This window comes from Hippopotamus amphibius, chromosome 6 (assembly GCF_030028045.1).
Source record: "Hippopotamus amphibius kiboko isolate mHipAmp2 chromosome 6, mHipAmp2.hap2, whole genome shotgun sequence".
NCBI classification, from domain to species: Eukaryota; Metazoa; Chordata; class Mammalia; order Artiodactyla; family Hippopotamidae; genus Hippopotamus; species Hippopotamus amphibius.
Window position 1 is genome coordinate 71441937 of NC_080191.1, and position 27962 is coordinate 71469898.

Genomic DNA, 27962 nt, shown 5'->3' on the forward strand with positions numbered 1-27962 from the left:
TATCCGTCCATCCAGAAGTGAGACTGGTGAATCATGTGACAGTTCTGTTTTCAATTTTTTGAGGAACTGCTATACTGTTTTCCATAATGGCTGTACCAATTTCCATTCCTACCAGTAGTGTATAATGGTTCACTTTTTTCCACACGCTCACCAAACACTTGTTATCTCTTGTCTTTTTGGTAACAGTCATCCTAATAAGTGTGGGGTGCTATCTCTTGGTTTTGACTTGCATTTTCCTGATGATTAATGGCAGTGAACACCTTTTCATTTACCTGTTGGCCGTTTGCATATCCTCTTTGGAAAATGTCTATTTATGTCCTCTGCCCATTTTAAAATCAATTCTGGGTGGGTTTTTTTTGGCAAATATTTTCTCCCATTCTACAGGTTGCATTTTCATTCTGTTGTTTGTTTTCCTTGTTGTGCAGAGCTTTTTAGTTTGAATGTAGTCTCACTTGCTTATTTTTGCTTTTGTTGCCTGTGCTTTCGGTGGCAAACCGAAAAACTCACCACTAAGATCAAGGTCGAGGAGTTTTTCCCCTGTGTTTTCTTCTAGGGTTTTATGGTTGCAGATCTTATATTTAAGTCTTTAGTCCATCTGAGTTAATTTTTGTGTATGGTGTAAGATAAGGTTCCGATTTCATTGTTTTGCACATAGATATCTAGTTTTCCCAATACCACTTATTAAAGAGACTATCTGTTCCCTGATGTGTATTCTTGGTATCCTTGTGAAAGGTTAGCCAACAGAACATGCATGGGTTTATTTCTGGGCTCTCTATTCTCTTGTTCTGTTGGTTGAGGTGTCTGTTTTCATGCCAGTACCATCCTGTTTTGGTTACCATGGCTTTGTGATATAGGTTAATTTCGAGAAGTTTGATGCTTCCAGCCTTTGTTTATCTTTCTTTGGCTATTTGGGGTCTTTTGTGGTCTGTATTAATGATAGAATTTTTTTCTATTAATAGGAAATGCCATTACAGTTTTTCTGGGGGTTGCAGTGAATCTGTAGATCACTTTGGGTAGTATGGACATTTTAACAATATTAATTCTTCTGATCCATGAATACAGGACATCCTTCTATTTATCTGTGTCTTTAATTTCTTTTATCAATGTCTTATAATTTTCAGTGCACAGGGTTTTCACCTTCTTGGATAAATTTATTCCTAAGTATTTTATTCTTTTTGATGCTACTGTAAATGAGATTGTTTTCTTCAATTTCTTTTTCAATAGTTTGTTGTTGGTGTATAGAAATGCAGTTAATTTTTGTACATAAATTGCATATCCCCAACTTTACTGAATTCATTTATTAGTGCTAACCAATTTTTTGGTGGTCTTCTGGGATTCTACATATAAGATTATGTCACCTGCAAAGACAATTTTGTTTCTTCCTTTCCTATTTGGATCTTTTTATTTCTTTTTCTTGACTAATTGCTCTCACTTAGACTTCCAGTACTATGCTGAGCAGAAATGGAGAGAGTAGGCATCCTTGTCTTGTTTCTAATCTTAGAGGAAGATTACAGCTTTTCATCATTAAGTATTATGTTAGCTGTGGACTTGTCACATATGCTCTTTATCATGTTGAGATACATTCCTTCTCTACCTAATTTGTTGAGAGTTTTTATCATGAAAGGTTGTTGAACTTTGTTAAGTGCTTTTTCTGCATCTACTGAGATGATCATATGATTTTTATCCTTTATTCTGTAATGTGGTGTGTATCACTTGCATATGTTGAACCATCACTGCATCCCAGGGATAAATCCCACCTGATCATGGTGTATGATTCTTTTAATGTGCTGTTGAATTCAGTTTGCTACTATTTTGTGAAGGATTTTTGCAGCTATGTTCATCAGGGATAATGGCCTATAATTTTCCTTTTTTGCAGTGTCCATATCTGGCTTTGGTATGAGGGTAAAACTAGTTTCAAAAAGTAAGTGTTCCCTCCTTTTCAATTTTTTGGAAAGAGTCTGAGTAGGACTGGCATTAATTCTTGTTTAAATGTTTGGTAGAATTCACCTATAAAGTTATGTGGTCATGGGTTTTTCTTTGTTGGGAGGTTTTTGACTACTGCTTCAATTTCCTTATTCATATGGGTCTGTTCAGATTTTCTATTTCTTCATGATCCTATCTTGGTCAGTTGCATGTTTCCAGGTATTTATCCATTTCTTTTAGGTTATCCAATTATGGCATATAATTGCTTACAACAGTCTTACGATTCTTTGTATTTTTATGATATCAGCTATAACGTTTCCTCTTTCGTTCATAATTTTATTTTTGAGTCATTGCTCTTTTTTTCTTGTTTAGTCTAGCTAAAGGTAATTTTATCTTTAAAAAACATCAACTCAGTTTTCTTGATCTTCTCTATTGTCTTTCTAGTCTGTATTTCATTTATTTCTGCTCTAATTTGTATTATTTCCTCCCTTCTGCTATCTTTGGGCTAAGTCTGTTCTAATATCTAGTTCCATGAGATCTTTCTGCTTCTTTTATGGAAGCATTTAGCACTATAAACTTCCCTTTTAGAGCTGCTTTTGCAGCATCATGTAAGTTTTGATATGTTGTGTTTCCATTTTCCTTTGTCTCAAGATTCTTTTAAATTTCTTTTTGATTTCTTCTTTGACTCACTGGTTGGCCATGAGTATGTTATTAAATCTCCACATATCTGTGAATTTTCAAAGTTTCCTTCTGTTACTGATTTATAGTTTCATACCTCTGAAGGTCAGGAATGATACTTCATATGACTTCAATCTTCTTTAATTTGTTAAGAAATTTTTATTGTCCCAACACATGATCTACCCTGGAGAATGTTGTATGTGTACTTGAGGAGAATGTATATTCTGCTGTGCTGGATGAAATTTTCTGTATATGCCTGTTAGGTCCATTTGGGGTAAACTGTTATTCAAGTTTGCTATTTCCTTACTGATTTTCTGTCTGGATGACCTATCTAATGTTGAAAGTGGCATATTGAAGCCTCCTACTATTAGTGCATGGCTGTTTATTTCTCCCCTCAGTTCTGTTAATATTTGCTTTATATATTTAGGTATTTTGATATTTATATCCTCTTGATGAATTGATTTTATCATTATATAGTGACTTTGTCTCTTGTGATAGATTTTGACTGAAAATCTTTTCCCATCCCTTCAATTCGCCCGTGTGTCCTTAAAGTTAAAAGGAGTCTCTTGTAGGCACCATATTGTTGGATACTGTTTTTTCATTTGTTTGTTTTTGTTTTTTCAATATCCACTGAACTACTCTGTCACTTGATTGGAGAATTTAATCCATTTATATTTATAGTAATTATTTGTAGGTAACGACTGACCACTGTCATTTTGTTTACTGTTTTCTGACTACTTTATAGTTTCTTCGTTCTTTCCTTCCACTCCTGCTCTCTTCCTTTGTAACTTTATGATTTTCCTCAGTGGTATGCTTTGATTCCTTTCTGTTTATCTTTAGTATCTACTAGAGGTTTTTTTCCTTTGTGTTTACCATGGGACTTACATAAAACATCTTACAGTTTTAATAGTCTGTTTTGAGCCTATAACAATTTAACTTCAATCACACACAAAAAATGAGGACACTTTTACTTTTCCCTACCCTTCAAGTATTATGCTTTGATGTCACACTCTTTTTACATTATGTATGTAGTAGCAAATTATTGTAGCTTTAGTTATTTTAAATTCTCTTGTCTTTTAGCTTTCATACTAGGGTTAAGTGATTTACCTACCACATTTACAGTATTAGAGTATTCTGAATTTGACTACATATTCACTTTTACCAGTGAGTCTTATACAGTCGACCCTTGAACAACAAAGGGGTTAGGGGAGCCAACCTTCCATGCAGTCAAAAATCCACCTATGTGTTTACAGTTGGTCCTCCATATCCACAGTTCTGCAGATTCAACCAACCACAGATTGTTTAGTTGTGTATTACATATTCTGTGAAAAAAATCTGTGTATAAGTGGACTCTCACAGTTCAAACTCATATTGTGCTTTCATACATTTTTCTCATTGTTACTTAGCATCTTTTGTTTTATCTTGAAGAAATCCATTTAGCATTTCTTGTAAGATATGTCAAGTGGTGATGAACTCTCTCAGCTTTTGTTTGTCAGGTAATGTCTTGTTTTCTCTTTCACTTGTGAAGGACAACTCTGTCAGATATAGTACTCTTGGCTGGCAGTTTTCTTCTTTCAGTACTTTGAATATATCATGCTACTTATTCCTGGCCTGCAAGGTTTCTGCTGAGAAATGTGCTGACAGCCTTATGAGGGTTCCCTTGTATGTGAGAAGTTGCTTTTCTCGTTGTTTTCAAATTTTTCTCTTTGTCTTTGATTTCTGACAATCTGATTATATACTGTGTCTCAGGTAATATTCTTGGGATTGATCTTGCTTGGAGACTTTTGAACTTCATGAATTTAAATGCCCATATCCCTTCCATGATTTAGGATGTTTTCAGCCATTATTTCTTTAAATAAGCTTTCTTTCCTTTCTTGTTTTCTTTTCTTTCTGAAACTCCCATAATGAGTATATTCATTCATTTTATGGCATCCCACAGGTCCTGTATGCATCACTTTTCTTCCTTTTTGTTCCTTTAACTGGTTATTTTCTAACGATCCATATTTGAGTTTCTTGATTCTTTACTCTGATCAAGTCTTCTGTTGAAGCTCTCTACTGAGTTTTTCTTTTTGGTTCTGTCACTGTATTCTGTTTTGTTCCCTTTTATGGTTTCTATTTTCTTATTTTGTTCATGTATAGTTTTCTTTATTTTGTTTTGTTGTCTGCATTCTCTTATCTCTCACTGAGCTTCTTTGAGATGATTATTTTTAATTAATTATCAGGTAACATACAGTTCTCCATTTCTTTAGGGTAAGTTGCTAAGGCTTTATTAGTTTCCTTTGGCAGTGTAATGTATTTTCTTGTGTTTGGTTTTTTGTTTTTTGCGGGGGTTTTGCCAGATTCTTTGTATTCTGTGTAGCCTTGTGTTGGTGCCTATGCATTTGAAGGAGCAAACATCTCTTCCTGTTTTTAAACACTGGTTTTGGCAGGTAAAGACCTTCTCCTGTCAGGTCCCTGGGTTGATGATATTGCCTCTGGGACTGCAGTTGAGTGGGGTTGGGGCCACGTGATGTGGCTGCTGCTGGGTCTGCTGCAGTGTCCATGTTGGTGGGCCTGTTACCAAGGGCTTGGGTAGGTGTGGATCCTGCCTCCTGGTCCCTGAGTGGACAGGACTGCTTTCACAACCTTGGTTAGTAGGGTTATAGCTGGGACAAGAGTCCACTTCAGGGTCTGCAGGTGAGTTCAGGAATGGTGGGCTTGTTACCACATGTATGCTTGGGTGTAGCTCCTGCTGGGTCTCTGGCTGGGCAGGACTAGCCCTGGCCTGCAGCTACATGGGGCTGAATCAAGTCAGAGAGTTGCTTTAAGCTCTAGAGTTGGGACCAAGGTCTGCAGGCCTGCCCTTAGGGGCATGGATGAATGTGTCTACCACAGGGTCACTGGGTGGGCAGGACTAATCCCTGACTGAGGCTGGGAGGGGCTGGGCCTAATCACAAGGCTGCTTTAAGATCTGAGGTTGGACTAAGGTCACTGGACCTGCCTCTAAGGGCACAGACAGGTGTGTCTCCTGCTAGATCCCTGAGCAGGCAGGACTCTTCCTGGACCATGACTGAGAGAGGCTGGAGCTGGGTCACAGGTAGTTTCAGGGTCCACAACTGAGACCAAGGTCAGGAGGCCTGCTACCCAAGGCATGGGTATGTACGGCTCGTCCCTGGTCCCTTGGCAGATGTTGTTGGGGGTAGGATCACGGTCAAACAAGACTGTAGTGAGTCCACAGAGGCATGGCAGCGTTTCCAGGTCTGTCACCAGGACCAAGGTTGGCGAGCCTCCTCTCTGGCCATAGGCCTGCTTCCTCAAATTAACTCCTCTTGGTCTTGGGCTCCACTTAAGCTTTGCAATCTCTTACTGGATCCTAAAGCTCCCACAAAGGCACTTTTATTTCTGGATGGCTGCTAAATTATTGTTTCTATGGGGAGGTATGATGGGACACCTCCTATTCCACCATCTCGCTTATGTCATTCCTTCTGTGTTGTTTCTGTAGTTTATGAGCCATTTTCAAACTTAAAAAAATTTTTCCTTTGATAATTTGATGCAGTAGTGTAAGGTATTTAACACTCACTCTGTGAAGCTTTGGGAATTAAGCAGGAATTAATTTTTATACTGGTATTAAATATGCTGTTATTTAATTAATTAATTAATTAATTTTGTTGGCTGTGTTGGGTCTTCATTGCTGTGCGCAGGCTTTCTATAGTTGTGGCAAGCAGTGGCTACTGTTCATTGTGCTGTGCAGGCTTCTCTTGTTGCAAAGCACGGGCTCTAGGCATGCAGGCTTCAGTAGTTGTGGCACGCAGGCTCATTAGTTGTGGCTCGTGGGCTGTAGAGTGCAGGCTCAGTAGTTGTGGCACACGTGCTTAGTTGCTCCATGGCATGTGGGATCTTCCTGGGCCAGGGATCGAACCTGTGTCCCCTGTACTGGCAGGTGGATTCCCAACCACTGCACCACCAGGGAAGTCTTAGATATGCTTTTAAACCAAATATGGACAGAAGCTTACCTTTTTCCCCTAAGATCCATGAATAAAATGGAAATCAAGTACTTACATGTGATTCCTCTTAACCAGTTTATTATGGGTCTTTTCTAGCACAAACAAAAATCTATCCCAGATTTCAACTGCATGAAGTCAAATATTGGGGTTGGCCAAAAACTTCATTCGTGTTCTTCTGCAACATCTTATGGAAAAACCAGAATGAACTTTTTGGCCAACCCAATACAATATGAATAAAATCAATTCAGGTCTAAAGAAATCAATGAAGGAGTTCACACCTGAACAAACCAAATTCAAAATGCTGCCTTTGGGTAATCTCGTAAATTCATGGGAACACCCAATCTTCTAAGGTTTGAATCCCTAGAGAGCAATTACTAAAAATAATCAGGATTTGAGAATAGCAAAGAAAACATACTCCCATTGTTCCAACTTTTAAAATAAAAACTATATGATTACTTGACTATTTTAACTGTATTACGGGCACTTTTTCTGTCTTTGCCCCCTCTCAATATATATTTCAAACAACTCATGCCATTCTTAGCATTTTCTGCCCGAGTTTCTAGCACCATTTTGGATAATCAGAAGGTAAGTATAACAATTACAGCCTGAAACAAAAAGTAACTAAATAGAAAAATGGCATGGCTATCTGGTTTCCCTCACCTCCCCACGCAGTGGCGCCTCCTGAAGGTGGTGGTGGTGCTGGTGCTGCAGCTGCTGCCGCCCCTGCAGAGGAGAAGTCCGGCTGGAGGTCCAGGAGATCACTAGATGGTTTAGAAGTGCTGAAAGGATCATTTTAAAATCAGATTTTGAAATTTTAAAATGTAAAGATGCTTTTTGAATAAAGACATATGCAGAAAACATCACAGATTTTAGATATTTTAAATCCAGTAAGAGGATAATATTTTGGAAAGTACAGCAGTAAGGCGTATGTTCCTCTATACCGAGAGTTGGCAAGCTACTTTTGTAGAGGGCCTGATGATAAAAATTTCAGGTTTGTGGGCTAGATAGTCTCTACTGTTATTTGATTCTGCCAGTGCAGTATGAATTAAGATACAGACAGTATGTAAACAAAGGAACGTGCCTTTGTTCCAATAAAAATGTATTTACAAAAACAGACAGTGGGCTAGATTTGATCTATGGGCCATCGTTTGCCAACTCTTGCTCTACAGATAAAGTTAAATCACACTGCAAGCAATGGGTCACTCAGTAAACCACAGAGCAGAAATTAAAAGGAAAATATAAATGTCTCAAAGTAAGGGGGAATTCTAAACATGTTATGTCCACTGGGTAGCATCTGAAATGCTGGTTATGAGGACTGTGACAAAAGGAAACATAATCCAAATATTAAAGGTAAGAGAATTATTGGTAATTTTTCCTTTTCTCTATTTCCTAAAGTGTTTTGTGTTATGGTAAATAATTCTTATCTTGAAAAAAACTTATAAACTGACGAATACTGAAATGAATAATCACTATTGTACCTTTTTTCTACATTAAACTACAACACATCAAGTTTGCCTATAAGAGGACTCACCTAAAAATAATTCCATATTTTTTACTCTTATTCAGTTGGGTTTTGCTTTTCAAAGCTCCTCCATCTATAGAAGTTCCAAGGAGGGGCCTAGAGCTTTGCTATTCAAAGTGTGGTCTCCAAACCAGTAGCATCCTGGGACCTTGTTAGAAATGCAAAATCCTAAGCTTACCCTATATCTACTACATCAGAGTCTTCATTTTACTATGACCCCAGGTATTTCACTGTACATTTAGGTTTAAGGAGCACTGGCTTAAAGGCTGCCAGACCAGGTACTAAGCCATCAGGGTCCCAGGTTCCCCACCCCTCTTCAGAAATAGCAGTTCCATCTTTATCTCTTTTACATATTAGATTTCCAAGTAATATTCTTTTGAAAAAAAAGGATTCTGCTGCTTAAAAAAAAGTTTCAAGACCCTTGAAACTTGCCTAGTTTTGATGTCTATTTCATAAATACAACTGGTCTAAGACGCAGAATACCGAAACATAAATCAAAACCTTTTATAAGAAGCAACTTATCTTAATATAGAGGCAGAAAGGACTTGGCTTTACCAAGCCTGTAATTATAAAAGCAGAATTAAGCAAGTGGAGGGTAACGTGTAGTTAACATGGGTATGTTATGTGGATTTATTACTCAGTTCAAAATTCAAGTTTCCAAATACAGGGCATTCATAATCAGAGTCACAGATACTACAAGATGGGACTAGAATCCCCTCAAGGCTAAAGAACCAAAGAGTTGACCTAAAATTATTATCTGAGGAAGCCTCTATGAGTTGGGGCTTCATTTCAGGCAGCCCAGAGAATGCATGATCTTCCCCACCTTTCTCATTACTGTTCTGACCTTTGGGCATATAAAAGCAATTAGGAGCATCCTGATGGTTTCTTCCTACCACCAGAGTTTGAGTTACTCATATGCACCATCTAACTGGCCTTCAACTGCAAGCATTTCACGTCACTTCACCTCATTTCACAGCACTTTAAGACACCCTTTAAATTTCACACAAGAAGAAACTAATTTCAGAACACATTGTCCATATCATCCATTTCAGAAGAACCTGAAGTGTGTACACCTTTCTTCCACCTCCTTTCCCAAATATGTGGGCAACAAGGTGATTTCCACCGCTTAGGTCTTTCTTCCACTTTGAGAGGTACAAGCCTAAGTAACTGTATAAGCTGTAGAAGACCTTACTCTGTGTACCTGAAAATAACCCAAAATATCACACGTGTACTAGGACTACATTTCATTTTGTGAAGTCATTTGGGTTCAGTACATAAAAATAAAATGAAAACCTAATCCAAATATTAATAAATAGTTCGCTGCATTCTCATGAACTAACCTGACTGGTACAGCCGCAGATGCAGTTGCGAACAAATCAACCGGAGGGGATGTGTCAATAGTTTTAGCTGGTGTAGAATTAGGCGACGTAACAGTTGTGGCTGGAGAAGACTGAAAGGAAAGATGCACAGCACATTCTGGTCAAAGCTGAATCTACAGGACACAAGACAACAGGACAACCACTTTGCAGACCCATGCCATTCCCAGCAATTTTTTGGTAGCTCCTCGTGAGAAAAAACTCAAGAAAATTTGAAATTGAGAATTGTAATAAATAGTCAACATTGGACAAAATGTGCTTCAAATTTTAAAAGTTATATGTAATTTATATAAAATTATGAAAAAAATATTTGACCAAACACTGCAATGACTTCTATGCATGTATTTACAATTAAAGTGAAACAACAAATTAGGAGCTTGGGATTAACAGATACACACTACTATATATAAAATAAATAACAAGGTCCTACTGTATAGCACAGGGAACTATATTCAATATCTTGTAACAACTTATAATGGAAAAAAATCTGAAAAAGAATACACAGACAGACACATATGAGGGTGAGTCAAAAACGCTGGTTACATTAAAACGTCTATAAATTCTACAGCCAGAGTGTGGATAATTTTTGACTCACCCTCGTATATACATATATATAAGGGTTGAATCACTTTGCTGAACATAAGAAACCATCACAACATTGTAAATCAACTACACTTCAATAAAAAAAAGACAGAATCCAAGCCAAACATATTTCCTAAACATAAAATTAGTGGGAAAGATCTTGCCAGCTGCCAAAAATGGGAAAAAAAAAATCAATTGTAATGACTGCTGTCAAACCAAGGCCATTTTTTTCTTTTTTGCATCCTAAACAGATTTCATGTAAAGTCTTCTCAGATGCCTTTAAAAAATTTAGAAATCTAACTTACAAAACAGTTCACAGATGGCAGAGAATAACTCCCAAACAAGATTCAAGTCACTGACAGCTTGAGGATAGCCCATCACTAATGCAAAACAGAAAAAACTAAAAAAAAAAGTGAAAGGGCTTCCCTGGTGGAGCAGTGGTTAAGAATCTGCCTGCCAATGCAGGGAACAAGGGCTTGATCCCTGGGCCAAGAAGATCCCACATGCTGTGGAGCAACTAAGCCCATATGCTACAGCTACTGAACCTGTGCTCTAGAGCCTGTGAGCCACAACTACCGAAGCTCGCACATCTAGAGCCCGTGCTCTGCAACAAGAGAAGCCACTGCAATGAAAAGCCTGTGCACCACAACGAAGAGTAGCCCCTTTCTCACTGCAACTAGAGAAAGCCCACTCATAGCAACAAAAGCCCCCCCAAGATAGACAAATAAAATTAAGAATAAATAAATAAATAAAGTGAAATAAAACCTAACATTTATTGTCCTGGGCTGGTTTAAGAAGAGGACTTAATAATCAGCTAATACATTAAAAAAATAAAATGTTTGTTTAGTAACTATCATAATTCTGTTTTCTTCTACTTGGTACATTTAATTTGTCTGTGTTCACAAGAGAAAGATTAATGGAAATCTCAAACCAGTCCACCAATACTCAGTTCTACAAGTGGAAACAAGACCTAACAGCAAGCAAAATGCATGAAGACCAAGATCACGCAAGGGCCATCAGACGCTGCTGTAACAGGACATCTAATTTCAAGTAGACCAAACTTAGAGGAAGTTTGATAAAGAATAACTTATGATAAAGGACTGAGGAGATAAGAAATGTATAGGAGTTTCCAGATTTAAATAGGATCTGTTTAGGGAGATCAGCTCGATGCTTTGTGTGAAAACCTAAAGGGGTGGGAGAGCGAAGGTGGAAAGGAGGCTAAAGAGGGAGGGGATATGGGGATATATGTATAAATACAGCTGATTCACTTTGTTGTACAGCAGAAACTAACACAACATTGTAAAGCAATTATTCTCCAATAAAGATTAAAAAAATAGTATCTGTTTAATAGCTGTTTGTCCAAGAATATAACTCATCAAGAAGTCAAAATCCAAAGATACACAAGTGCCAAGCACTCAGCACTTCAAGAAAGACAAACCCATGAGCAGTACGGATACTGTTGCTCAGAAAGGGTCAACTCAAGCTTTGGTCTTCACCCAAAATTCAAAATTTCCATATGGAATGTGAAAGACTATCAAGGGGACAGAAAGGACTAAGTAATTTGCATGGCATCCATTGTGGACACTTAACTCTGAAACAAATTAGTGGGTTATTTTTAAAACCAACACATGTAAATATCTTAGAAAGTGATATTTATGAAACACCAGGGCAAACGTACTGACAGCAGTGAATCTACCAACACAAATGCAGAAATGAAGGTCTTCAAAGGCTCGTTAAAAACTGCCCTGTAACAATAAACTGTGAGGGGATGAGGGAGGTAGCAAAACAACGGAAATAATCCTGCTACTACAAGAAAAAAAAGTCAAAATTCAATTTGGCCAAAATGAAGAAACAGACCATCCCAAAAATTCCAGAATTTTACCACACTCTACTCAGCAGTCACATGGTGGAATTTTTCCACAGGCATAATGATTTTAAACCTGGCTTTGCAGCAAAATCACCAGGGAGCTTAGGCTGCTGGTTTCTTTGATGTGATTGCGGGAGCTCCCAGAGGGACTGCTGAGCAGCCGGCCAGGTACTGACACAGTACAGGGTGTCTGGGGTACCCTGAGCAGTCATAATGCCATCCTTCACGTGTGTATTAATGGCAGTTACAGAACAGAAATTTGGCAAACAGGAAAGAGCACATTTACTACATTTTTGCCTGAAAAATACAATGGCAAATGTGAACTACCGACTTAAAGAAGTCAATACTCATCATCAACAACCCTAATTCTGCCCTTGAAGATACTAAAGGAGAGAGGGAGATGAAGGAGTTATGACAGTTGTTATGGTAGACTGTCTAAAAGCTACACTTGTAAGGGTACCCAACGACAATTGGTTTCTCTACCACCAAAGCAGGCACAATGTTATGTGCCTTATTTACCTCACAGGGCTATGATTCAGGGCACTTGAAAGTGCTTTGTAACTAGTAAGACGTTACACTGATATATTTGTTTTCAGTTGTAATATAAATGTATGAAAATTTCTCCTACTTATTAAAATACTTGAGTCCAGATAGAGGACTAAGTAGATATTGGACTATATTGGACTGAGAAATTAATATAAAGGAGAATACAGAAAAACTTACCTTACCTTTCCTCAAAAAATTAAAAATAAAATTACCATATGAGTCAGCAATTCCCCTTCTGGGTGCAGGCCCAAAAGAATTGCAAATAGGGACTTGAATAGACATTTGTACACCATGTTCATAGCAGCATTATTGACAATAGCCAAAAGGTAGAAGTGACCCAACGGATGAAAGCATGAACAAAATGTTGTATATACATAGAATGGAATATTATTCAGACATAAGAGGAAAGGAAACTTCTGACATATGCTACAATATGGATGAATGTTGCAGAGACTATGCTAAGTAAAATAAGCCAGTCACAAAAGGACGGATACTGAATGGCTCCAGTTATTTGAGGCACCTAGAGTAGTCAAATTCAGAGAGACAGAAGTAGAATGGTGCTTGCCAGGAGCTGGGGGTGGGGTAGGGGATGGGGAGTTAGTGTTTAAAGGGTACAGAGTTTCAGTTTGGGAAGATGAAAATGTTCTCCAAATGGATGAGAGTGTTGGCTGCCCAGCAATGTGAATGTACTTGATGCCACTGAACTGTACAATCACAAGTTGTTAAAATGGTCAAAACAAAAGAAAAACTTACCTTACTTAATGGAGAGGGAGCACCAGATCTAAAAGGCAACCAAAAAGAATTAAAATTGAATATACATGAACACATCTGTAGAAGCACTGAAGTTTGAAGCTTGGTCAAGCATTGACTTGTTTATATACAGACTTTTTTTTAAGTAACAGATAAACTATTTTCTAAAAATAATTTTTATCTGACATCTGCTTCTAATGCTTTCCATCCACTTAATTTCTAGTACTAGAAATTGTTAAATTCAAAATCTTTTTTTTTGTATCTCTAGCAACTCAACTATTCTAGTTGATCTTTATTGCCTACATCCATCAAAAATAAACTGTTCAAATTGGAATTTTAACAAATTTGCCAAGACTCGGGAAAAATAACGCTTTATAGAATTTTTTAAAAATATCGTTTGGTTTATTATTTTTAAAAGGTAGAAAACCCATCAAGGTTAAAGTACACTGTGATTCATTTAATCATACTTGTGACACATAAAAGGAACACTGGAATAAAAAAAGTCCCTACAAGTCCTGCACCTGATGTGTTTGTCAGCTTCCATGTGCATACTCCTAGAATTTGTCTGGTTTTTTTCACAGCTGTAATGAAAACTTCCTATGAGAAATACTCCCATTATCCTGTGAGAACTTGGGAGCTTGAAAAAGAATAGTAACCTCAAAGCTTATTTCTAAGGGAGTGAGGGAAAGTCAGGAAGAAATAATTTTTTTTTCAGTTAGATTACTGGTGGCATTGATATTACTGTGTGTCATTTCTAGCAAAATGCTTCAAACACAACTGCCTAAGCAGCTTAGATTTTACTAACCTGAGTTGGTAGAAAATAAATTAATAAAATAATAGCAAATAAATTAAATAATAAATAAAATAAATAATAAATAAAATAAAGGAAACAAAATGAAGAAAAAAAAGAGATTTCAATAAGAAGACTATCATCAGGGTCTAGAGGATGGCTTTCTGTTTATCTATAGAGAAAATATCACACGTGGCAAGAGTAAAATAAAATTACCAGAGATTCAGTAACTGGACTTTGGTACAATATCTTGAATTTTTGTTTTACTGGATACAGCAAAAGAAACTTAATAATATTATATGCCAGATTACTACCTTTTATGTTCAACTTCATTTGCAAACACATGCCTGCCATTTCCTGTTTAAATTTAGTTTTTACTTAAACTGAACCTGAAAGCAAGGGGTCGCAGAAATTTCTGTGACATAATAAAGATAGAAGCCTAAGGGTAATGCTTGATTAGGTTATGTGTAGTTTGGCTGTTATCTTCGCAGCCTATGAAGAAAAGGATATATGTTTATTTATGTTGCTCATTAAGGGTCTACTGAAATATTATAAATGGAATCACAGTATTCTCTGTATCTCAGAAACTTAGGAACCTAAAGATCTAGTACTAAGGTTGAAAATTCCCTAATGAGGTTTTGATTAATAATTTCTCCACGCCTACCTTTTTTTTCTCTTTACACACATGGAAAAGGAAGGGAGTTAAGTCTACATAAAAATCCAAGAAAATAACAGCCTTAACTCTGCAAAGAAAGCATAGAAGCCATCTGATGTGGTCAGTTTCTAAGAACAAGTTAATTGAAATTAATTTGTTTCTCTCTGAAGAGATTTTTATGAATCAATTCTTAGTGGTACTGACACAATGAGAAATATTAATACAGAAAAGAAAATTGAGGACGAATGAGAGCTTTTTGAACTATATTTCCAAACTAACACAAAAAAGTTTCTAACATATTCTATATGCTGTAGCAGAATAAAGTAAAAATGACAGAATTTCTCTACCTACTACTAAAGAATATCATGTTTAAACCTAAGTACAAAAATATCATAATTGGCACAAGAATCAGTTTTCCAAGCTCTTGCATGAACACTACTGCTAAATGACACTTGCATTTACCCCATGGATTAAACAAAAATCTCCTACTCTCTCCCGCTATCATCCCACTTACTGCATTGGAGCGTATTCGTCTGTTTTTTCCACTAGATGCTAAATTCTTTGAAGGAAGGGAACCTATCTCATTGTTTTATATCGGATAAGTATATTAACCAAAATAAATTAACCAAACATCTTAAAAATGAACCAAAATCTTAAATATTATTTCATATGAAACTAAACTGTCAGGATGTATGGCCTCTGTTCCCATGGACCATATCTAGGTTTTGCCATGATTTCACCAAAAAGGTAGAACCAAAGGTGCTCCCAGTGGGGCCACAGCTTTAAAAAACATCATTCATCACCAATTAAAGTCTGAGGGCTCTGAGGCTCAGAGGTAAATAACGCACCAAAGTCTCATCATTCTTTAAGGGTGGATTTCAGACTCCAGTCCAAGTCTGTGCACGTTCCACATTCCAGCCTGTCCTGGTGAAAACACAGGGGAGCCCAGCACACTTGTTCCTCTCTTATACAACACACACATTGCTTCTTTTTACCTGTTCCTCAGTTGATTTCCTACCCTACCACTGGCTATTTGCTCTTTATAAAAGAAAAATGCTATAACCTTTTATATGTAATGACATTATGTGAAGCCCGATAGTTATTTCAATAACTTCAGCTAGAGAAATTTAGTACATGGTGAACTATGTTGGGGGAAAATAAAGCACGCATGTAATTTTAGAAGAGAATGAATGACCCATAGTAGTCTACCCTAAATCCTGCAAAATGTTACAAACAACTCCGTGGGTTTTTATGATGAACACCGAAAATGCCAAAGTTTACTTCCAATGTGTTAAGGATAAACTATCAAAAGAGGAAATTTTACTTCACATTCACCACATTAATTCCTACACAGTTTTGGTCATAAATGCTAGCCAGAAAGACAAACAAAACGCAGATGTGAAAAACCTATGTCTTCCAAATAATTTTATTTACAACAGAAGAGTTTCTTGCACCCTCAACACTTAGTAAACCCACATATAAAATAAAATCAATTTCTCTCTTTTGTTCTGTGGAATTACAGAAACAGACAACATACAAAGGCATATCACACAGTACTGCAGAGAATTTCAAAAATGAGTAACAGTGGATATAAGGCACAAAATATAAAAGGCCTACATATTTTTTAGCAGACATTTAAAAATGCTTCATTTTATGCATTTACTTGACTTAGTGGTTTGAATAGTTTGATACTGCTACTAGAAGACAAAGAAAACCCCTTTTAGTAATTAATTTTCTTTATAACATTGTCTTTTGGTACTTTTTCCATGTGACATAGGGAAATCGTTTGTTTACTAAACAAGTGAAAAAGTCTGGTTTCTAAAATCTGAGAGGAATACCTGTATGTACACCTAAGAGAGTCTGTTAGTCTTGATCAAAGAAGATCAAAATAAAGTAAAACCATTTATGCCAGTCACCTTGAGAGACTAATTTTAGAAATATAATGAAAAAACACAGATGTGTAAAATGGACAGAAATCAGTTTTAAATGTTCTAAATACCAAATGTGGAATTTTAAGAGTGATTTTTGCATTTTCAGTAATAACCAAATGCAAAAAAGTCACTCAATATAGTACTCACCCTTCACTTAAGTTCCCAGGTAAGCACAAACATACAAAGAAGAAAATAGTTAACTACTATAGTTCATTTATTTTAAAAATAGGGAATAAGCAAAAGACAAGTTCATAGGTGGTCTCGGCCAATTCGAAAAGAAAACTGACAAGCATAAAATGATTTTAAAGGAGAGAGGAAAATTATGCTCAGTAAAAGGTAATTCAAAACAGAAGATCATTAAGCTTTTATTTTACTCCTCTTAGAAATATAATTAAGTGTCCACTGCTAAATAGTCCAAACATCGTTTGCAGTAGCCACAAGGGGGCGGCTTTAGATTTGAAGTTAGGGCTGATGAAGTCCACTCTAGAAGGCGGCTTCTCACGTGGCTGCAGCCCTGGCAGATTTCAGGAGGGCAAAGGGTGGACCTGTGCGGGGCGCGGGGACCTCAGGGGGAAAGAGCTCGGAGAACCTGACCTGAACCGATGCGCACCCTGCACTGCCCAAGGGAGAGGCTCTAACTGTGGGATGTGCACATTTCCTCAGCTAAAGGATTCGTCTGCCGCAGGAGCAGGGACATTTCTCAGGCTTCCTGCCTCCTTTGGCTTAAATCCTAGGCAACTCATCAGGCTTCCCAGACACCCTAATACGGGAGGGGAGGGGAGGGGCAGCAATTACTGGAAGCAGGTTCCCTCTTTTGAGACTTAACACACTCACAACGTCTTTTTAGTTGACATCAATCTACCCACACCAGTCTGATCGTCCATGGCCACACTGAAGCAGGGACAGACCTTGGACCATGGTATGACCTTGACAGAGCCCCTGAGAGGTCCTGCCGTCACAGCCTGAGACAGTCCTACGCCGCTGTTTATCATCGAAAACTTCAGACACGCAATAATTTTCATACTAACTTGGAAAAGACGACAGAAATCACCCCTAGCTAAACAACAAGCAAAAAAGTGACATCAAGACATGAGAGTCTAGATTCTGGGAGAAAGCCCAGACAGAAGCAAGCAGACAGGAGGGGGCGTTTTGATAGCTGTATCACAGGTAAACGCCACGATCGGCCTACAGCCCTGCTGTCACTCTAAACAGAATCAACAGTAAAGCTGGGATCACCAAGAAAAACAGATTTCAAACTGACTCTGTAGAGAGAGCTACCTTATGTCTTTAGGTGGAGATAGTGAAGTATAAAATAATCCCTGAGCTTCAGAATCAGAAAATCCACTTAAACCACACACGGGGGCAGGGGAGGGAGGGCGGGGAGTCATAACAGTGCAGTACATGATTAAGGAAGCCTTCATGAGATGGCCCTCCCAGGATGCTTATGTAAGATGCACACGCGCAGAGACAACGAGGGTAGGCACCCAAGATTAGCGGAATTACGCTCTGAGCAAGGCACAAAGACCAGAAGCGCCAGGTCTTGTGAACCAACAAGTATGACCCCGGCTGGAGGGAACAACAAAAAACGGAACCTGGACATTTTTAGCATGCAATCAGGAAAAATGGTCAAAAATCGAAGTGTCCAAACACAAAGGCTGAAAATGTACTAAAACTACACTTATTGCTGCTCACTTGCTACTCTGTCTAGAGAAAGATCTCGAGTCGAGTGCCAGCAGCAGGCCACGCCAAAGGGTCCACATGGTGAGTCGGGGAGGGGGTCCAGGAAGCCATTCCTGAAGACTCTGCTTTTTCACAACGGGGCTGGCAACACAACAGAGGCTAGAGGCTATGCTCAGGGCTGCTTGGGAAACTGGGTTCATTCTGACTCATACCCAGTGATGACAGCCTCAATTTTTAGACGCGAGCAACTCTTTTTCTGAGGATTCTGGGTCCCTTCTGAGGGCAAAATAAATCAGCAAGTTCAGCCAACATGGATACAACCTACTCGTCTGCTGCACTAGCCTACAGATAGATTACCTATAATGGGGTCACGCTGTCGTAAGTTAATGGGAAGGGTGGGGTTTGAGGGAAATCAGGAGAATTACAATAAAGCATATCCTAAAACTGTAGTACTGTGATAAACCCCATTGTATAAAGAACGACTCTAGTATTATCCATCTTATTTAGAATATACAACTAATGCGTACTTGTTTCCAGGTTTCTTTCCTTCTAATGTATTTAGATGCTGTTCAAGGGTCTCCATAAGACTGCTGGGAGCCTACAATAAGAAAGTAAAAAATAAATGTCTGCATTGCTTTCTTTCAAAATAAATACACTGGAACGTCACTGTAACTTTGTATAGTTGGAGGTCTGTGCACCCCAATATATATGGGGGATCATTTCATTCCAGGTTCTTTTTGTACTTAAATATTTAAATTTCACAGAATCTCAAACAGGCCCATCTTATATATACTTAACTTCAGTGCATAATAAATAGTGTTACAGTGTGGTTTCAGTGTAGAAATGACATTGGGTAGACTTTTACTAAGTTATTACTTAAATGTAGTAAACTCAATTAAATCAAGTTCACCATTTGTTTCCACTGGACCACAGTGAAAAAGGTAAAGGTATTTGTATCCAAGTCAAAAATATAAGTGCCCAAATACAAACTTAGAGAAATACGAAAATACAGTAAAATCTCACTTGTCCACATTTGACTGAAATATTAAGGAAAATTACTACTTTATTAAAAAAGAGAGGGTAAGTGAGAGTTGTGGGGGAAAAAACACAACTTTAATAGTCAACCACAATTAAGACTTTCTTATGGAGCTATTTAATTTACATACATAAAGTAACTTTAGCAAATATTAATGTTATAAAAGACTACTGTATTTTGGCAAATTTAATATATTGCAACTCTTTAAGAAGTACCTGAATGTTTTAATCGTAAAATTTAGGCAATATAAAGTGATGGCATTTCACTGTATATTAGGAGGAGAAATAATAGGTTCATATAAATATTTCATCCCATCTATTCCTCAAGCATTAGAAATTTAATTTCACCTTTCTGGAATAATCTTAACCCAAATTAGACTTTAACAGCAGCACAGGCATTCGAAGACTGGCATAACATTTATAGATACATTTAATTTTGACAATTTAAAAAATTAATATAAAATTAATTCTGAAGGATTTTAAAGTAACTATGCTAACTGCTAAAATAGTATAACTGTACATTCTACACTGCATCTATAATGACAAATAAAAATAAAATTCTTATTAAAACTTTAATTCCAACGTTTAGTACATTTAATATTCATTTTCATTTCACTAATAGACTTATAAACTGCCTTAACAATAATATTATATAATTATGTGAGATTGTACATGTAAATTACCAAGTAAGTCAAACATAAATTTATAAATATAAATTAATAAGTGAACAAAAATATTAATTTGATCAAAGTTATGAAATTACAGTAGAAAGGGACAGCCCTGTGAACATCATATGAAAAGTTAATGAGTACAGAATAGAAAAAATGGTTATCAGAAGATATAATAAATTTTGAAAATTATAAAAGTTAGAATTTTTAATATAGCTCAGGTAAAAGCTGACTTAGCTAATTCCAGTAAACTACAACTAGGGGTATACTTCTAAGTTTTAAAAAATGAATTTTTAAGAGATAAAGGAAATTTTGCTCTAAGGAAGAAGACAGAAATGGCTTCACAATTTTTAGATGAATTCACAGCTGATAACTTCAAAACTGCCATTCTAATTGTCATAGTAATAATAATTATAATTGTCATAATAACAGAACCTAGGAGGTCTGGGCATATCACTTTAAACTTTTCATTTTCCATTCTTTTCACTGGGATCACAGTAAGAAAAAATATCAAGCCATACAACCTCTCTCCAGTTAGCAGACTTAGGTCCTCTGAATATTAAATACAATGTAAATGAAATGTGATTCTTTGCTAAACCTGTTTTGAAAATGCTATTTACAGTTACAAAGTAGAGAATACGGGATTACAAAAGCAGTATTTTTTCCTATATAAATAGTTTATCTAAAACAAGATAACCAAAACCTAGGATATAGTTTACAATTTCATTCTTTTTTGTAAAGTTTCTTAATAATTTAAGAAAAAAATTAAAAATAAAGTGGTAGTCACAAAAATCACAATAGTTGAGAGAAACCTGAACAAGAACACAGACTACAAAACTGACGCTGTCTTGAAGAGATGTTATTTTGCAATGCATCACACATAAAATTAAGTTTGGAGCATTTTAGCTTAGTGGTTTAAAATGCTTCATCATTTATATCTCTTGTAAGGACATGCGAAATCTAACAGAAATACACTCAAACATTTTTGGAGGGGAAGAAAACTACTTTGATAATAAAGTTCATGAGTGTAGGAATACCGGTCTTTCCAACTCTATCCACGGCACTGAGTACATCCGGGCATGCAGCAGGCAAAAATGAAAACTGTCTCAAATTTCCAAGTGGCAAAGCTTTGAGAACGCCTCTGCTGTTGTGAAAGGAACTTCGGTATAATTAGCAGTATCTTTAGTTGCTTATTTTAAATAATGCCGGAGTCAACAGACCGATCAGATGAAAACACCAACCCAAAGAACAAGAGGCAGCCTGTGAAAGCTAATAAATAGCAGCGATATATCATGGTTACCGATTCATCAGTGGTACAGTCTTTAAAATGAGACTTTTCTTTACCAGTAGTTTTCGGATCAATCAGAATTCCTGACATCAGAACCTAAGATGTTTTTCATACATAGAGATATATTAAACTTGGAACATGCGTGCACACACACCAAACAAGAAATAATATTTTGAAAATTCTTTTCTTGGAACAAATTCATAGCCAATTGTGAGTACAGGATCAAAAAGGAAGCACCCATCTATAATTCAGATGCTTTAGATCCTAAAGCATTATTAAAAACACATGGGGGAAAAAAGCAACCAAAAGATCATTCAAATTTTTTGATTATTAGATATACGAAACCACTGGAAAGTACTGAGGAGGAATACTTCAGTTCTAGTATCATATTCACTTCTTTCATTACAGTACTGTTCAATGTTTAAAAATGTTTTTTTACTGATATTTATAAATCATTTAAAATGCTGTTATGATGACACCATATGCACGATTTTAAAAGGGTTACAGATGACCATGCTGGTATCTACTGTGCATTTTCTAACCAAAAAGGGACCCATTCAATTCTTCTGTTTCATCTTGCTGCAAGAGGAATTCTAATCCTTTCTCAGTTAGGAGCAGCCTTTCCTACTCTCATTCAACAGGCAGCCCTTCTGTTTCTTCATCTCCTCTTCAACCCTGTCCCTTGGTGTGTGTTCTCGTTCATCATCACAGCTAGGTTCAGCGGCCGTGGCGGCCACAGGAAAGCCTGGCAGAGAGCGGAACCTAATCTCAGTGGTCTTCAACAGAGTCCACACAACCTGGCATTTCTGACCCATCTCCAGATTAGTCCTGGTCTAACACTCCCTGAAGGATGAACCCTAGAACATCTCACATTCCAGCTTGCATCTGACCAGACTGTCACAATGGGTCTAAACCCCCAGCTCAGTGACAAGCCTGCAATTATACCTGTGGAAGCGTTCTAAATAAAAATTAGGGAGTGCGTTTAGCTCTGCTGCTCATGAGCCCAACAGAAATCACTATTACGTTACTTATCAGGACATTTCAGAAGCACACAATACTCTTGAGTTGAGATTTAAATATATGCTGGAGAAATGAACTAGAGAATTTTTTATAAGGTGGTAATTTCAAAATAAATGTTAATATTGAAGTCTATGTGGCTCTTAAGGTCATAACAAAAGTAGGGGATAAAGTGTAGCCAAGTGTCTAACGAGTCTCTACCACAGAATCGCTTTCTACTAGACCCAGAGCAAGATTTATCTTCTTTAAGGATCGGTCTGTTTCCCAAATTATAATAACACAGAACATACATCATTACATAAAATATTATGTCTCTGGACTTCTTGAGAGAAGATTATATAAATTAGACTCAAGTATGTAAATCTTTCAATGATATGCTATACTTTTCTAATTTTAAAAACAGAAAGGTATTTAAGTATTCTTTTAAACCTTTCTTTGTTTCCCTTCAGGCTCTGCCCAAACTACGTGCAACAAACAAGGACCTATTTTCTTCTTAACTGCCAGCCTCTCTAACAATATGACCAGTTTTACTTCTGTTCCATGGTGAGAGCAGTCTACACAATGGAAATAAAGATGATTTACCATTTCTAAAAGCTATTAATTGAGTTAAATATTTAAATATCCATGCTTTTTAGCTTAATATGTATCTGGGTTATTTTTAAAAACTGCAATGTAAATGTTAATAATGTAAATAAATAATTTAAAATGAAAGCACAGTTATTTTCTTTGCTTTTTATTACAGTGGTACAAAATTCATAAATCTTCATTAGATCATAATCCAATAAAGACATTTTAAATCATATTTTATGCACACTTAATTTTTAGCTGTATGCAAGATGATACCAATATCTTATTTAGGTATGCACCTGATCAAAGAACGCTACCTTCTCGTAGCAGCAAAAATATTTTATACTAATATTGTGTCTGTTAGAAGGCACTTCCCCCCACTTTTAAATCAAAACTACAATCCCATCATTTTCTGAATTGTTCTGTGAATTTTATTTATGAAGAATTCTTGGCATTTAATTGGTATTTTAATAATGTAAATACAGAGACCATTACTTCGGGTTTCTCACATTTTTAATAAAAAAATTTAAGGTTAACATTTAAATACAAAAACATTTTAATGAATAATAAAGATAATAAGTTATTAAACACATTTTGATACTATTAAAAATGGGTAATCTTTCATTATGACACTTTTCTTCAATTACAATAACAATTTACAAAGATAGAGAACTCATATTCATTACTGTTATATATGATAGCAGTTCTATACTCTCTCCTATCCTCTATTTCTAGTTAAAGAACATGTTTGGGACAGAAGTTTACCATAACAGAATGACAAGTTGATTAAACAAAAACAGTTCCTGCCAATTGTGAGAAAGGTCCTACAATAATTCTGCCCATCAATGATCTTGACTCTACACCCGAGGAGTCATACCACATACCCTCTTGACAGATAAAGAGACTGATAAGGAAGCTCTACTGTTGTTTTTGTTTTCTAGATGGTCCCCAGAAAAATCACTCATCTACCACCACTACTTTTTTTTTTTTTTAAAAAGGTTCCTTTGAATATAGAAATCCCTCCCCTTCACAGGGAAGGCGAGTACTGAATAGCAGAACTATGACATCAGCATTCCTGCTATTCATGCCCCTCCTCCATCCCTGGGACATGCTGAAAACTAGGAGAAACAGCAGGAAGAACCGTTCAAATGTTCTGCTTACATGCCTATGAAGAGTCACATTTCATGGATCAAGCACATTTTAAACATTATTCAAGGCTTCTTTTTGATTCGAGTTTAAGAAGGAAAAAATGAGCTCAGTGAGTAAATTCAGTTGCCTTTAAAGAAGAAAGAATTTTATAAGAGTAGGAAAATCTTCATATTATCTCCAAAAATATATTCAATGGCTAAAAGAAAGATAGTAGGTTAGAATGATTTCCAAGAAAGGTGGTTGGCCTACATTCAAAAATGCATTAAATGCTTACAAGACTCTGCCCTAGGTAAGACCATTTATGGTAAACTATGGATTAATAATTTCATGCATATTGAATTTTTCACTCAGAGAATCACTTACCTGTGTGAGGTCAGGAATGTCACCTTTATCAATGCCAACTTGCTGTGGATTAAAAAAAAAGTTACTTAATAGGTTTTTAAGAATTAATTTCTTAGATCACCTATAGAATTAGTTAAAACCACAGCTCAATCTTGGTGTAAAATAATAATTGTTATATATATCGATCTCACTTTGAATATGTGCTTTTTGTGTAGTTTTCCACTCCATATAAGAGCAATGATTTTGGCAATATAGTTAGATATAACAAATGTACAGAATTTTGCTAGAACCTGAAAAAAAGAACTTAAGAAACTGAAGTGTAAAAGGTTTCCTCCATGGTTAATGGCAACTAAAATGTTTAAAAAAATTCTTCGACTAAATTTAAATTGTTAATTATGCCCAGTCCAGTCCTCTGGACAGGGAATGTTCATTTAATTTTAATAACCTGTTCAGGGTGTGGTTTCCACCCTTCCTCACACAGAGAGAACCACTGTGTTAGCTTCTTGTGTATCCTTCCAGAGTTTCTTTATGCATAATTCCAAGGAAATAAACATATAAATACATAGTTATTTCTCACATTATTATACAATACAGTGATTATACTTTTCATTTAACAGTACATCTTAGAGCTATATCCATATTAATACAGTTTCCTCATTTTTAAAAACCTTCCTTGTCTTATAATTTATTTAACAAGTCACCTATTAATGAACATTTAAGTTGCTTGCAATCTCTTGCCATTCACTGCCAGCACCGCTGCACACATCATTTTGCACCTGTGTGGACACATCTGTAGGACACACTTGTAGAATTGGAATTACTAGATAAAAGCATATGTGCATTTTAAATTTTGGTAGCATGGGGAAGGAAGACAAGGGGGAGGGGCAGAAAAAGAAAGTGCCAGCAAGAGCGCAAATATAGAAATACATTAATAAAGGTGAATCAGTGAAGAGAGTACACAGGTGTTCACTATACAACTTTATCAACTCTTTTGTAGGTTTGAAAACTATTCAAAATAAAAAGTTGGGGGAAAATACAAATCATAACTTCATTCCCTCAGTCTATATAAATGATGAAATTGAGGTTTAAAGAAACAAAGCAGGTTAAACCAAGTCTGTCTCTGAGGAATGAAGTGCTCCGTTATGCTGATGGAAATGCAAAAGCAAATACAGGAAGTGTAAGTGTCAGGCTCCTGCCAAGACAATAAGGCAAACTGGAGACTGGAAAGTCCACTTGTGTGTAAATGCTGAGCTAACTTCTTTCCTTTGCCTTTTCTATATCTAAAGCAGGGTTTCTCAGCCTTGGCACTACTGATATTCTAGGATGATAATTCTTTGTTGGGGGCTGTCTTGTGTCTTCTCTAAACTCACTTACGTTCCTTCAAAGTATGGAAATTACAAATTGAGGCAACTTCATTCTATTTCCATATTTCAATACCTCTTGAGATTATCCATTAAAATATTGATATGAATGAAGTCAGCATTTTTTGAAATTAAAGCATTATGGATATCTAATATTGGAATCAGCTTGGTAAAAGGTGATGTGACTCTATTAAGTGGATAACTCTGTTAAAGGTGCAATTTAGGAAATCTTCCTTTATATTACTATTTTAACAGCCCTGAACAATGAAGTTGGAGGACAGAGCTGAAGTGTGATTGTATTAGAGAAATCTCATCACTTTCTGTCTGCAAGTATTCTCGGAAACTTAACTCCTACGAGTTGGTATTTACCTTGGAGTAGCAAACTAAGAATAACTGAGTTCTATAAAAGGGAAGTTCATTTAGCAGACCTGCCTATTACCTATAAAATGACCATTTTACAAAGTTTCAGTTGCCTGTTTTAGGCGACTTCAGTATAAGAATTCAAAATGCAGGAAGTTTTCTGTACTTCAAGCAATTCCTCTGCAAAATTGGAAGATGTCCATTCAATTACTCTGCATTTCTTTTAATACGATGGGCAACTTAATGTTAACATTTGCCAAATAGCCTATATATACAGTTGTATCTTAAAAACAACATTCTGGGGACTTCCCTAGTGGCTCAGTGGTTAAGAACCCGCCTGCCAACGCAGGGGATATGCGTTTGAGCCCTGGTCCGGGAAGATCCCACATGCCGAGGAGCAACTAAGCCCGTGCACCACAACTATTGAGCCTGCGTGACACAACTACTGAAGCTTGTGCACCTAGAGCCTGTGCTCAGCAACAAGAGAAGCCACTGCAATGAGAAGCTTGAGCACCGCAATGAAGAGCAGCCCCCGCTCACCACAACTAGAGAAAGCTGGCGTGCAGCAACAAAGACCCAACTCAGCCAATAAATAAATAAGTAAATAAATAAATTTATAGAAACAACATTCTGCAAGTCTCCTACACATTCTTCAGGCAAATGGTACTAATGACAGGGTAGCTTATTGGGTAGGAGTCCATACACATGTACACCACACAAGCACTGTTTGGTAGAAAGAGAAGCTTCGTACATTTGTTGAAAGTTTTCTGTATTTGCCAATCATAACCAAACCACTCAACACTGGTATTCAAACAATTAGTGTTTAAATTATGAATAATGCAATTTAAATGTGAAAAAAAAACCACAAATGGTTATAGCTAGCCTGTTGTGATCAATTTTTATTCTATTACAAATAATTTTGTAAATTACTATCCATTCTATAAAAATTCTTGATCATAATGTTTGTTTAAAATTAAAATATTTATTATTACGTCCTTTAAAGACAAACTCTCAAAATGATATCTAATTTCTGTCTATCTCCTCAGCAGCCTGAAACGGGCCTGTGATAACTGATGTTATCAAGAGACACAAAGTAAAATTTTACATGTAAGACTCGAAGGAACTGATATAAATAAGCACCCTTTTTCTCATGGAGACACTGAGCCCAGCCTTATTATGCTGATGAGAGAAACATATGCCCCAAACTGTAACGTGTCCAGCTCTTTACTTTTCTGATATAAACAGTATCAGATGGGAACAGTGGAAAGCAACAGGAATTAACCGAACGGTGAGATCACCTCCCGTCCTGGGCGCTTCGGTATAATTCATCTTTTCACAGAAAGAAATTCGGCAAATTCTGCTAGATTACATTGATAATTACAGCTCAACCATGGGAAAATCATACCAAATACAAAAAATAAAGCTTGTGTAGCAGCAAAAGTTTCAAGCAATTCTATCCTTTCTTAAAGGCCACCAACATCAATAAACCCATGGAAACACACATGAATATGCTTTAATGTACACGTAATTTATACAAGCTAATCTTTACCTTCTGTTTCCCATATTACACAATTAAAAAAAATCTGATTATAAATTGCAGGACTCTAAGCTCAAGAGACAGCAGTTTGCAAGATTATTTTGCTCTTGGAATCTGAATGTGACAATTATCACTCCTGCGAATAAATGAAATCTGAAAAATAATGCATGGACTGGAATACTTTTGAAATTATGTGTATAAAACGCCTGTTATTGTGCCATATTCTGAAAATGGTGAAAACAGCAAAAACATGGCATGAATGGCCCGCATCCACAGCATTTTATGCTTTGCTGGTGAGCTTCAGAACTCTTCTCACAAGCACTTCAGTCAGCCCTAGTCATCAATTAGTTGATGA

General features: G+C 36.5%; 1 protein-coding gene across 24 annotated transcripts in view; it reads right to left on the reverse strand.

Moving 5' to 3' along the window:
- The window catches only part of SNAP91 (synaptosome associated protein 91), a 148968-nt gene that overhangs the window by 59993 nt on the left and 61013 nt on the right, over positions 1 to 27962 (reverse strand). For 15 of the 24 annotated variants that reach the window (XM_057738520.1, XM_057738517.1, XM_057738502.1 and 12 more), the window contains exons 8-12: positions 24371 to 24412; positions 18811 to 18881; positions 13231 to 13258; positions 9447 to 9556; positions 7245 to 7363 (exon numbers count right to left, since the gene is read on the reverse strand). In XM_057738520.1, coding sequence (XP_057594503.1) covers positions 7245 to 7363; positions 9447 to 9556; positions 13231 to 13258; positions 18811 to 18881; positions 24371 to 24412 — 370 coding nt within the window. Of the gene's footprint in view, positions 1 to 7244; positions 7364 to 9446; positions 9557 to 13230; positions 13259 to 16750; positions 16757 to 18810; positions 18882 to 24370; positions 24413 to 27962 lie in introns of all 24 variants that reach the window. The other 9 variants (XM_057738522.1, XM_057738521.1, XM_057738519.1 and 6 more) reach the window with 2 other exon arrangements.